At 32.6% G+C, this 13526-nt stretch overlaps 1 protein-coding gene and 1 long non-coding RNA gene across 2 annotated transcripts in view; one reads left to right on the top strand and one right to left on the bottom strand.

Annotated features, from left to right (window-relative positions):
* LOC149486210 (uncharacterized) overlaps positions 1–13526 on the bottom strand; it is a 493671-nt gene that overhangs the window by 126695 nt on the left and 353450 nt on the right. The window lies entirely within an intron of this gene.
* On the top strand, positions 6113–7639 carry LOC149486224 (uncharacterized). The gene has a single exon (XM_089699552.1). The coding sequence runs from the start codon at positions 6113–6115 to the stop codon at positions 7580–7582; it is 1470 nt and encodes a 489-aa protein (XP_089555678.1). The 3' UTR covers positions 7583–7639.

Raw genomic sequence — 13526 nt, 5'->3', positions numbered from 1 at the left:
ACAACTCTATACACAGAAACATATCATTTTATATAGACTTACAAAAATGTCAAAATATTACCGCCCTAGCAACATATCGAAGTAAATGAAAACGTAGGTACCTTACACAGGTAGGTATCGTTATGTCACACCTCCTATGAAAAATTGAATCGGTCCATTAGAGTATTAGAGGAGATAACATGCATAAAATATTTATATGCCACTAGTTACTTGATTTAGCTAAACAAACCCAAATTCGGAAGTAGTGCTAAGTCTAAATAGTAAAACTTAATAATCATTTGCAATAAAAACAAATAACTTACTGATAAATCGTTGAATATACATAGTACAATATTATTGCAAAGTTTTAACTCTCTATGTGTCCTTATCATAAGAAAATAAGTAATGTATAAAGTATCGAGGCTCATTGCACAAGGAAATAACACATCTTTCTCATAATTATGGAAAAATTGTATAATAACATTATTTTGATTAGCTGCTTCCTTGTTATTTATTAGCTGTTTTGTGACTGTAGAAAACAGGAAAATGGTATTTACCGTAACACATTAACTGTAACTTTTTCCCTATAAGCAATATATTTTATATAATATAATATATTATATAAAATATAATATATTATATAAAATATATCGTTAAGGGCCGATTTTTCAATGCTTGGATAAAACTTATTCGTCGAATAATGTATAAAACTACCATTTTAAAAATGTATTCTAATTGCCCGTATTTGACAGTTTACGTGACATTTTAATATTATCGTGTAATACTTTATTGGATGGATAAGTTTTATCCAAGCATTGAAAAATCGGCCCTAAGAATATTATTCTTAACGAAACATAAGAATAATATAATAAATTATAGTTCCCTGGGGGAGGTACGGGGGCGTTCCACGTCATTGCGTTTCAATTGAAGACATTTTTATGTCAAGATAGGTTCTCTACCTTAATCTTTTTTAATAGAAAATGTATGTTATTGACCAAATGATAAATTGTGCGTTTGCTGCCTTTGAGTAAATTCAAATTTTCGTTGAGGAGCCTTAAATTTGCCGTTTAAAATAGAGACACTTTATTAATTGGCTGATTAATCTAGTTGATTGCAAGGTATACATTGCACTTAGCTATATTTTAAGCTTGTTGATGCAATGGATCTGTTTTGAAGCGCATTGAGTTAGTAACTATCAAGTTGGTAAGGGTGGTAGGTACGCTCAATAATATATTTTTATTTACATTCATATTTCGTTGGCGAAGGATAAGATCGTTGTTACTACCCTGTATTTACAAAGGAAATTTAATGTACAGGAAGGGAATAAACAAATACATAACAAAAATATTATGTAAAAAAAAACCGCCTCTCACAAGGAAAGTAAACATCATTAAATATAACGAAGTAATGAAAAACAAAGAATCACATGTCAATTCGTGAGCATATCTAATATATCTTCTTTATGGGATTGAATACATAATCGCATACAAAAGGTATGTAAGTGAGGTCATTTTGGCTTTAATGGTGGGATAGAGTAATTTCCGCTCAGAGCTGAGCTGCGAATCCCATCTCGGCCATTGAAGTGTGAAACATTGCATGTGATTGCATTCCAGTTTTAATGTTAGGTGTTTATACTTGATTCATACTCTGGCTTCGCTTGTTCGACTTTAGAGTAGAATGGTAGAATTTAAATAGTACGGAAAGAATAAACAATTACTCTTTGTAATATCCTTCTAGTGTTTGTCCAAAATTACAGATGAATTCAGAAAAGTTTAAAAATACCGAGATTAAATGTGAATTTTTTAAAAAAAAGTATCAGAAAGTAGGTATTCTATTTCATTTATGTCTGAGCTATACTTGTTAAACTTCCATGATACAATGCGTGTCACTTGTTATTTTTTGTTTTTCGTATGAAATTCCAAACATAACCATTCACCATCCTTAATTGGGATCATGTTAGGATCGTTATCGGGTCGGGTATAACAGAACAAATAAATAATTAATTATTAAAAGTAACATAAATACAGAAGATTTCTTTAGAAGTTGAATTGTGATATCTTATCATTAATATGAACATCTATACATATAATAAAATCGTAGGAAAGTCAAAACTGTACATTGAATATTTTTTTAAAAGAATACATAATCCATGATCTATAATCGATATAGAAGCCAAAAACATAGTTTTTAGAATTTTTGTCTGTTTGTCTGTTTGTCGGTTTGTCTGTTTGTCTGTTTGTCTGTTTGTCTGTATGTTTGTCCAGGCTAATCTCAGAAAGTACTGCACAGATTTACTTCAAATTTTGCATGAATATTACTAACAGGTCGGGTCAGGCTGTTATATACATATTATCATGCTATCACCTTCGGGGGAGGAGCTGTGAACCTTTATTTTTCTTACGTATTCCGTGTACTACGACAGCGTACAATATAAAGACTCATGTTTAAATGTTGTTTTTGAGTAAGCCATGCTATTGTCTACCTTTACACTATAAAAACTACATCATTTAAGTAATTTTGGCAGAGAAACAGTATAATGAATCTTAGTAGTATAAAGACAAATTTAAAACAGCGCCATCTATGAGATTTCATTAAAATTAAATCAATTTACATAATATTAACGCTCCTTGGAAATTCATAATTTAAATATTATGAATTATGATGTTGGTGAGGTTGTTTTTTTTTTAAAGTTAAATAAATAATTCATATCTTCCCAGAGTCCATTTCAGGTGCGCTTATATTTCATGTGAATATACTAAATTTTTATAAGTGAGGGTAGATGTTTATTATTTGATGTCAAACAAGACACCATTACAGTTATATAGGTAGTTATATCGGGGCCACCCGCAGTACATGCGAGCGATGTCATATTTGTTAACGCAGCAAACTATGGCCACCCTGCATCGCCTTAATGCATACGTATTGTATTTCTTCAAACGCTGCATTTTTGTTTAGAGATAAGTTTATTAGTTTAAGTATTAGTTTAATTCATTCTGAATGTAGAAAGCACTAATTAAAGACGTGTAAATTAAATCTTGTGTTTTTAAAAATCGTCCTTCGGTCCGTCGAAATTTGAGTGGCGCAGCCGGTAGGATACTCGATAATATCCTGCTGCCGAGCTATCAGTAAAGCCATAATTAAGGACCTGTGATAGTGCGGTACAGACGAGTATCCTCGAACTAAATAAATAACTCCCGCGACGCGTACGCGTAAAAAACTGAATCGCTGCAGTGAAACGCGTACGGAGACCTCAAGGACGAGCATTCAGGATCATTAGTGAAGGACATGGGAGCGAGCAGACTGTGAGTAGACCTCTTCACTCCTGTTTTTCATATTCCCTGTTTTTCACGAAATCCCCGACCCAAAATAGTCGGCCTAATCATTACGTTTATTTGATTTTGTTCATTGCAATTATCGTGATAAGTCGTAATTTTTAGTGTTTAATTTTAATTGTTAGTTATTAGTTAGTGATTTTAAGTGTTAGGTACTTTCATTAATTTCGTGTTTTAATCGATAAAACTACGCAAAATGGAAGAGATTAAACTCATTCCTAGAGAAATACTATGTATCATTCCCAAATTTGATGGGGATGAAAAACTGTTAAACCTATTTATCAATAAAAGTGAATATATTATAAGGTCATTCCAAGATGCGAGTAATAACGCACAAAACTTATATGTATACCATGCCATAACGAGCAGGCTTATCGGTAAGGCAGCTTCACTGCTTAGTGATTACCAAAATATAACTTCATGGGCTGAATTGAAAGAAATACTTACCCAACATTTCGGAGACCCGCGATCGGAAGAGTGTATAGCATTAGAGTTAGAAGGGTTAAAAATAAAACAAGGTGAAAGTTACATACAGTTTTGCCACAGAATACAAAACGTAAAAAGTTCCCTATTTTCAAAGGTGAACCGCTTCACGGATGAAGGGGTCAAAGCCGCGAAAATGATCATATACAATAATACTGCGTTAAATGTTTTTCTGTACAACCTCCCGGAGGACATGATCCGGATTATTAGATTAAGGGGTTGTAAAAACTTAGAAAATGCACTTAGCGTAGTTACGGAAGAAGTAAATTTTATACAACAATATAATGCAAAGACTAGTAAGCCAAAACCTATAACCCAAAACACTTTTCAAAATTCATTCAAACCTAATTTTATTACAATGCCTATAAATCAAAACTTTAAATACGGCAGTCCTCAACAGCCAATTGGTTATAGACCAAATTTCGCCCAACAACCCCAACAAAATTTAATGCAACCACCTCGACCAAATTTTATGCAACAGTTAAAGCAAACACCACAAGCCCAAGGCTATAAATTTGGCACACAATCTAATAATAACCACCAATTGCGACCTTTTCAAAATACCGGTTATCAATTAGGAATAACAAATCAACAAACAGACCAACCTCGTTTTAAATTTGGCATACAACATGCCCAGGCACCGAACCCCGGCTTAAATAGCGATGTATCAATGCGTACGGCACCTATGAGGCAAAACGTAACTCATAACATATATTACTGCGATGAACCAAATTATGAAAATTACGATAACTCACCCTTAGATTATAAAGAAGACGCCGCGAACGAGTTATACGAGTATACCGATCCGGAAGTAATTGAAAGCAATTTTCATGACAATAATGAATTTCCTGTTACCGGCCTCCGACGAGACAGCGAAATAATTAATTTAAATTATTGTGACAGCTTCTTAAAATTACCACATATTATAGTTCCCGAAATAAAAGCAAAGTTTCTCATAGATACAGGAAGCAGTCGTTCCTTTATAAGTCCGGCCAAAGCAGAAGAATATTTTAGAGATCATAAACAGTATGAACAATTTACAGTTGTTAGTACCCATGCGCAAAGCACTCATGATGAGGTTATAGAAATTCCATTATTAAAAACTTTTAGAAGCGCACTTTCCCACAAATTTTATGTATACAATGTAGACAGTAAGTATGATGGATTAATCGGATCTGATTTACTTAAGAAACTAGATGCAAATATCGATATGAAGCACCAAGTTTTAGAAACATTTAACGCCAAAATACCGATTATATATAACCCTCCGTTAAGAATCACTTTAGAGCCTCGATCAGAAACTAGAGTATCAATTCCAACTAACCTTCAGAACGGTGACGCTATATTAGATTTTCAGATTTTTCGTGAAAGCGTTCGTATGCCAGCAGCAATAGTCGACGTGTCAATGAAAGTTAATGTAGATGAAAAGGATCGAAATCTTCAAAAACAATTGACCGATGAAATAGTAAAAGTTAGTAACGATCAGGCGGGAAAATGTGACCGACCCCTGACGCCGATTACAATTTCGTTTGATTCAGACCGAACAGTGCCTATCACTAAAAATAATCGCCCAAGGTCCCCATATTCGATTCTGTCACCTGATAGTAGTACAATAACCATGGAAAGCAGCACCTTGACTGCGTCTAACAATAATAGCGAAAATTCAGATACGGTTCATTCAGCTCGCGATCTTGATACGGAAGGCATGCTGATTCTAGATCAAGCTGTAGATTTTAATAAACAATTAACTCAACAATTTGTAAAAGATCACCACAAACGCACAAAACTCTTATACAAATATCTTACAGACAAAATTATTCATAAGAAACAGGTTATTAAGGATAAGCATGGCGGTGAAAATGATTTTAACATAGACATAGGATATTCAGTTTACATTAAAGGACTTAACACGAGACGTGCTAAAGATAGGCCTACATATCAGAATTATTTCACGGGACCAACCCATAGAAATATTGTGCCAGTAACGACACACAATCGTGAGACTAAAGTTCCAATTAAATACATTAAGCGTCCTCCGCAGGTTACTGCTTCTGACGATCCATGTGATCCAAAACCAGGGCCTTCAACTGCACCAGATTAAACGGAACCCCGGAATACTACCCCTCCGTGAAGGCTATGCAGTCGTCAGCAATGACACATGGAGAGTTATTAAGGTGTTAGATTTAAAGTTAATATATGATGATTTAGAATTTAATATAAATAGTTATCTATCATTTAGAAATCAGGTTCATAGTTGTATTGATGTAAAAGCGTTAGGTTCCGATTTTATTACAACAGAATTACAAACAGATTATCATATGAATTATACTATTGATAAATTTGAACAATTAATTCCGTCTTCTAGATCTAAACGTGGTTTATTAAATCCACTTGGTTCAGTTATAAAAATTATCACCGGTAACCTCGACAACGAAGATGCTATACAATTCGAAAACACTATTGAAAAATTAAAGACTAAACAAGACTCTATAATACATAAGATGACGATCGTTACTGAGATGGTGGGTTCGTTATTAAATGTAGCTGAAATATCTAATGACAATTTCATTGCAATCCAGAATAAGCTAAATGTAATTGATTCGCTTTTAAATGACACAAATTTACATCAAAAGACTAATGAAATTATACATACATATTCTGCATTTTTACATAATTTTATGTCTATTTACGTTAGATTAAGTGAAATTGAAACTGCTGTAGCTTTTAGTGAAATTAAACTTTTACACCAATCCGTTGTAGATACGAAGGAATTATTACTTTTATTAAAAAATATTGAAACTAGCTCTAAGTTACCATTTCCAGTAAATTTAGATAATGTTCTTAAAATTGAACAATTAATAGAAGTACAAACTTATGTAAAACAAAGTCAAATAAAATTCGTAATGACTATTCCATTAATTACTGATGATATTTACTCATATTTTAAAATAATACCTTTACCTATATTTAACAAAGAAAAAGGTCAGACTTCCCTTATCCTTCCCAAATACCCATATGTCCTTGTGAAGGGGTTGAAAACGATGCCACTTTCACAACCATGCAAAGAAATTGATGAAGACCGGTTCCTATGCCCGGAAATACTGACATCAACATTATATAAAGATGATTGTTTAACCGATCTTCTGCGGCTATCCACAAATGTTTCCAGTTGTCAGCAGATTCCCATTTCCATAGATGACGTGAAAATCGACAATGTTCTACCAAATAGATGGATACTTTACGTAAATGTGGAAACAGTACTTACTAAGGTCTGTGAAAATGAGGTAACCCAAGAATTTCTTCGTGGTACTTATTTATTGGCGTTAGACGAGATTGGCTGCTACGTGAAAATCGGAGATATAACACTAAAGAAATATGAAGCGAATGGAAATGATATTATATACCCAAGTTTACCAAAAATTATATTACCAAATTTGATGAACTCCCAGACCGACAGGAAGCCTGTTAACCTGAAGGGTGCAAATTTAACTGACATAAATATGCTTAGGCATTTAATTGAAAATAGTGAAAATAGTGAAAACCAGTTTAATAGTACAGTGAATAGTGCCGTCGGAGTGATTAACATTATAACTTTTGTATTAATCGTAATTATAATTGTAATCGTCATAGTTATTAAGTCTAAATTAAGAAAAATATGTATTCAAGAAAACCCTTCAGATTTTCTTGAAACTGAGGATGGAGGAGTTATATCGGGGCCACCCGCAGTACATGCGAGCGATGTCATATTTGTTAACGCAGCAAACTATGGCCACCCTGCATCGCCTTAATGCATACGTATTGTATTTCTTCAAACGCTGCATTTTTGTTTAGAGATAAGTTTATTAGTTTAAGTATTAGTTTAATTCATTCTGAATGTAGAAAGCACTAATTAAAGACGTGTAAATTAAATCTTGTGTTTTTAAAAATCGTCCTTCGGTCCGTCGAAATTTGAGTAGGTAATAGACGTAGTATTTGTATTCTCTTTGGGTAATAGTAGATAACAGTGATTGTGTTCATTCGTTACATTTTTAAAAATCTTCGGCTATTTTTTAATTTTCGCCTTCTTGCGTTCCCACAAAAGGTAAGTTGTAGCTTTTATATTTATTGTTTATTATAATTATATAGTTATACTCATGTTTTTAATTAGTTAAAGTTATGACAAAATAAGAAAATGATGAAATTTTATTTTTATGTATAACTTTTACAAGACTATATTATACGCCCAAAGAAGGTCACTTTAGTTCTTGATAAAACTTTATTTGTTAGTAGCTTTTTAATAAAATTAGGTACTTATCTTTTGATTTTTTTTTATTTACAGATTCAATGTTCATAAAAATTGACGATTTGCATGAGGATGTAGTGGAAATTAGTAACCTTGCGCGTGGTCAATCAATACATATAATAAAATTCTAGAAAAGTGATGTCTGTACAATAAAAATATGTAAAAAAAAATAGCAGGGGTTATTATTAAATCGATCCCAAACCCAAAACTGTAGTTATAAATTTTTTTGTCTGTTTGTCTGTATGTTTGTGCACGCTAATCTCAGAAACGGCTTATCCGATTTAGATGCGATTTTCATTAATATATTGTGGTAATCTTCATTTAACATTTAGTGTTTACTAGGTTTCCGCCCGCGGCTTCGCCCGCGCAGTCAAAGAAAAACCCGCATAGTTCCCGTTCCCGTGGGATTTCCGGGATTTCATTTTCCCGGGATAAAAAGTAGCCTATGTCCTTTTTCGGTTATCAAAATATCTCCATACCAAATTTCATGAAAATTGGTTCAGTAGTTTAGGCGTGATTGAGTAACAGACAGACAGACAGACAGAGTTACTTTCGCATTTATAATATTAAGTATGGATTTCATGTTAATCGGTTCGTAAATAAAAAAGTTATTACCATTTAAGTATTCACGGCGAACATTTGCTAAGGCATTCTATTGTACACTATACAGTGTACGATAAAACGTAAGTTATCTGTTATACGCTACAGTTTTTCCTTATAAATGTCCAGGTGATCATATCGAAAGTCCCCAAGGGTGGGGGGGGGTAAGCTGAGGTAGTAGGGGGGGAAGGGGTCAAATTAGAATTATGCTTACTTCTAGGTAAATTTTATACATAAAATGTCCTTTAAATTATGTCGTATTATATTTTTAACCCCCGACGCAAAAAGATGGGTGATAAGTGTTTGACCGCTATGTGTGTCTGTTTGTGCCACCGTAGCTCGCTAACAGGTAATACGAATTAGATGCGTGTTAGGCAGCATATTTTCCGACGCTGGTTCTTAGATAAAGTGTATCAAAATCGGTTCATCCATTTATTATACCTAGGTATATAGAGGTAAAAGTGGGAATGTGGGAAAAAATATTAGTTATATTTTTATCCAATTCGGTTTATCCATTTATTAGATTACAGCGGTAAAAGTGGGAATGAACAATAATCGAATGTGATCAAATAATATACTCAAGCGGCATATCAAAATATAAAAGAGCAACGTGTTTTATCGAAATCGGTTCATCCGTTTATTACATTTAGGGGTGACAGTTGTTAGATAAATAAACCAAATGGAGCATCAAACGACAGGATATGACGTGTACATAATACATATAGGTATAATTAGATAATATGGTTTACATCAAAATCGGTTCTGCCATTTACTAGGTGTGGAAAGAGAAGGGTTGAAAGTCTGTTAAAGAAGAGGGGGATATGGGAGCGGGAGGATAGCCACACCCTGGAAATTTTGAATTCTACTCAAAGCCACATAGGCCTGGCTCTTGGCAATTTTTTTTTCCTAAAGATACCAAAAAGATGTCAAGGAGCAACAAACTTATAGATATCAATATGATGTAGGAATGTAATGTAAGTATGTAACCGCAATCGCCGGTACAGCCTGAAAATCAGCGCTGCTTTTGTGCAGCATTTTGCTGAGGCTGTCTCCGTTTGCCCAATTGTAAGATAAATTTTATAATGTGTTTGGCTGTGTTTTTTTTTGGCTAAAAAAAAAACACAGCCAAACACAATAATAATAATAATTTCTTTTCTTTCTTTCTTTTTCTTTCTAATATGGAGGTAGAGGTCAAAAACTCACTTGAAAATATCACATGAAATAAGAAACATGAATAAGAAACCGAAGTTAAAAATTTAAAAATTAAAAAGAAAAACCCAACGCAACGAAGGAAAAGGAATAAATAATAATTTTACAAACTTCCCGACGATCTTTAAAATTAAGTACCATTATAAAAAAAATATAATTGTATATGATATTATGATAATGATGGTATGGCAGCCCCGATGACTTTGTTTTTTTAAAGTGAAACTTTTATTACATCATCTCAAACTTTTTGGTCTGTGTAGCGCATGTCGCGTGACGGTCGGCTGCCGAGTAGGTATAAAGCAGTGTTCGGAACCGTACGATAATTATTATCGTACAAATACGATAATTTTGTGCCTAAGTTTCACTTTTACCGTGGTTTCATAAAACCACACAACATTTTTATTTTTATAAATATTTAAAATGGTATTTATTTTTAAAGATCTTCGGGAAGTTTGTAAAATTATTTATTCCTTTTTCTATGCACTTTTCTTCGTTGCGTTAGTTTTTTTTTTTAATTTAATTTTTATTGCACGGTCTAAACGGTTTAGTTACTACAGGCGTGAGACAGGAAAGATCTGAGCGCTGAGACAAACGTCAAAACGCAAAGGAATAGAATCCGCTATCGATACTAATTATTGTCATAAGCGTATGATGTTTTGCTAAGGATTTGTTCACCTTACCAACGACGACGACGACCACGAACAAAATTTTCATCCAGTCGTAATTTAACAAAATTGTGCTAAACACAATTAAAAATAAATTATTAAAATTTCCTGTCGTTCTGGTGATTGGAATTTTTTTTTGAGATCAATGAATGAAAAAATAGATTTTTCGTAGAAACGGTAAAATTATCTATAAAAAACTTCAAATACATTGTTTTCTAGGAGCCACCGTTTCTACGAAAAATCTATTTTTTCATTCGTTGATCTCAAAAATAAAAATTCCAATCACCAGAACGACAGGAAATTTTAATAATTTATTTTTAATTGTGTTTAGCACAATTTTGTTAAATTACGACTGGATGAAAATTTTGTTCGTGGTCGTCGTCGTCGTTGGTAGGGTGAACAAATCCTTAGCAAAACATCATACGCTTATGTCAATTAGTATCGATAGCGGATTCTATTCCTTTGCGTTTTGAAGTTTTTCTCGGCGCTCAGTTGCTGCATGATATATTGTCAAAAACATCCATACAAGGAAGGAAGAAAAATAAATTTGCTCCCTTCCCTCCTGGTGCCTAAAAATAATATGACATAATTTAAAATAAATTTTACGTAGAAAATTAACTAGGCATTTATTTTTTATTTTTTAGCTCAGTTTAGTAATAAATTTTACTAACAGTTCTTTTAATTATTTATGGTAGTACGTGTTTATTCAATAAAAGTTAAGTAGTCACCTACTATGCAGTCACTATTCCACGCGGACGAAGTCGCGGGCACAGCTAGTCATTAATACAGATCTTTTTTTAGAATAAAAATAGATTGTATTTTTGCGACGGAATATAGGGTTTCTCAATATTGGCCGCTCCAGTGAATGATATCTTGTTTATTCGATATGTTTTCAGCTTTGATATAAGAATATCCAATTATAAATAATCCTTCAATAATATAAATCTCCTGTTCAATGGAATCTTCACAATTTCTGGGGTGAAATAAATGGATCACGTGATTATGTCTACTCAACGTGGTTAAGAGTCGACAATTTGAGATTTTTCCTCATAAATATGGAAAAACATAGAAACGTTGCTAAAATGATCAATAAGAATTACACATTTCTTTCACCCATAATTTTCACACCAGGATCCCTCTATCTTTTGTTAAAAGTTGATAAATCAAATAAAAAGCTTCAAAAGTCTTTTTAGAACGTTAGATTCGAACAATCGATGGTCATCGTTCCGTCGTTAGAATGTATTCGCTGTAAAAGTCCAAAACGGGATAATTTTTCAGTCTGGCTGTGCAGTCAGTGGGCTGGAAGCGCAGTCCATCAGCGCTCAGATTCTAACCAGACTCGAGATCATGGGCCAAGTTATGGCAGATCGCGATCGCAAACGCAATCTACTTTACTATGATAATATATAATATATGGTTTGTTGGCCTTTTAGACCTGCATGTGTCAGTACTGAATAAGTGTTTGTAAACATAAAGCTCTTTATTTTCTAAATGCAAAGTGAAGTTCAATAGATACAAAATACAACGCTCGACATACTTTCTTCGCAGCATTGAAAATTTCATGTGTATAATAATAATATCATGCGACTTTTACTCGCCTTAATTTTGTACACCAGCCCAACGATTCCGATTCCGGTTTCACCCGCGTGGCTCCGCTCCTGTTGATCTTAGCGTGATGATAGCCTATAGCCTTCCTCGATAAATAGGATATCTAACACCGAAAGAATTTATTAAATCGGACCAGTAGTTCCCGAGACTAGCGCGTTCAAACAAACAAATAAACTCTTCAGTTTTATAATATTAGTATAGATAATCATGATCGTAGAATCCGCTCCCGCTATCGCTGCCTCCTACAACTTCGATCACCTCTGGCTAGACAGATGCTAACACATTTTTCAAGTCACTTTGGAGTCAATGTTTTATCTCCGAGACGGAATATAATTTGTACACATTTAACATTTAGTTAACGATAAATAATGGAGAAATTACGCCAAATATTCAAATTGAACCGTTTTGATTAACTCTCCCACTCCGGTCTTTCCTTGTTAAGCAATTTGTGTTGGAATTGTTTGAAATAAATTAGTAATTAGGAAGATGATATTCTTATGTTCAAACATTGAGAAAAGATATTATATTATTTAACAATATACACACAATAAAACCTAAAACACAGTTATATAATTTTTCATGCTTTATTTACACTTTTCATGAATGAATGACGCTTTTTCATTCATTGTTTTAATATAATAAATGAATAGAATGTAATGAATTATAAAACAAAAATAAAATAAAGTATTAAGCTCCTATCGTTCTTTTATGGCTGTTTACTACGTAAAGTATAAATAAATAAATAAATAAATCATTTATTCCACTTAAAACCTTTTACAAATAAGAGCGACCCAGGCTCCTAAGATAGTAAGAACTGTTTTTCAGGAGCCTGTGTCTTCCATTTACAGTTACATGACACGAAAAAAATCAGAGACAAATTAAATAAAATCAAAAATAAATTAAAAAATTTACATGCAATTAAAACTATTAAAAAAAAAAATCAATAACAAATAAGTACATACAGCAAAACAAAAAACAAAATGTGTCTAGGTATCTAATTACAAATAAAGCACGTCCAAAACAAATTTCGAAAATTATATCATCACATAAATAAATTCATCTAAAATTAAATAAGTTAGTAATTATAAAATAAATTGAGCAACATATATTAAATCAGCAAAAAATCAATATTAAATCGAAACAATGCAACACTATTATTATAAGTTGTTACAATCAACATAACAATAAAATGTAAGTTAGTAGTACCTAAGTTATTATAGCTAAATATTACAAATTACAATTTCCAATCAATTAAAATTACAATTAAAAGGTAAAATTAAGATTCATGATAAGTATATTAAAATGTAAAAATCAAGAAATGGAAATTAATAATTTAAAAATTAAAATTAATAAAAAGAAAAAAAAAAA

Source organism: Colias philodice, chromosome 9 (genome assembly GCF_061535455.1).
Source record: "Colias philodice isolate Cphi_HAF_F1 chromosome 9, ilColPhil1 Martin Lab GWU primary, whole genome shotgun sequence".
Classification (NCBI taxonomy): Eukaryota; Metazoa; Arthropoda; class Insecta; order Lepidoptera; family Pieridae; genus Colias; species Colias philodice.
This window is presented reverse-complemented; position numbering and strand designations above follow the sequence as displayed.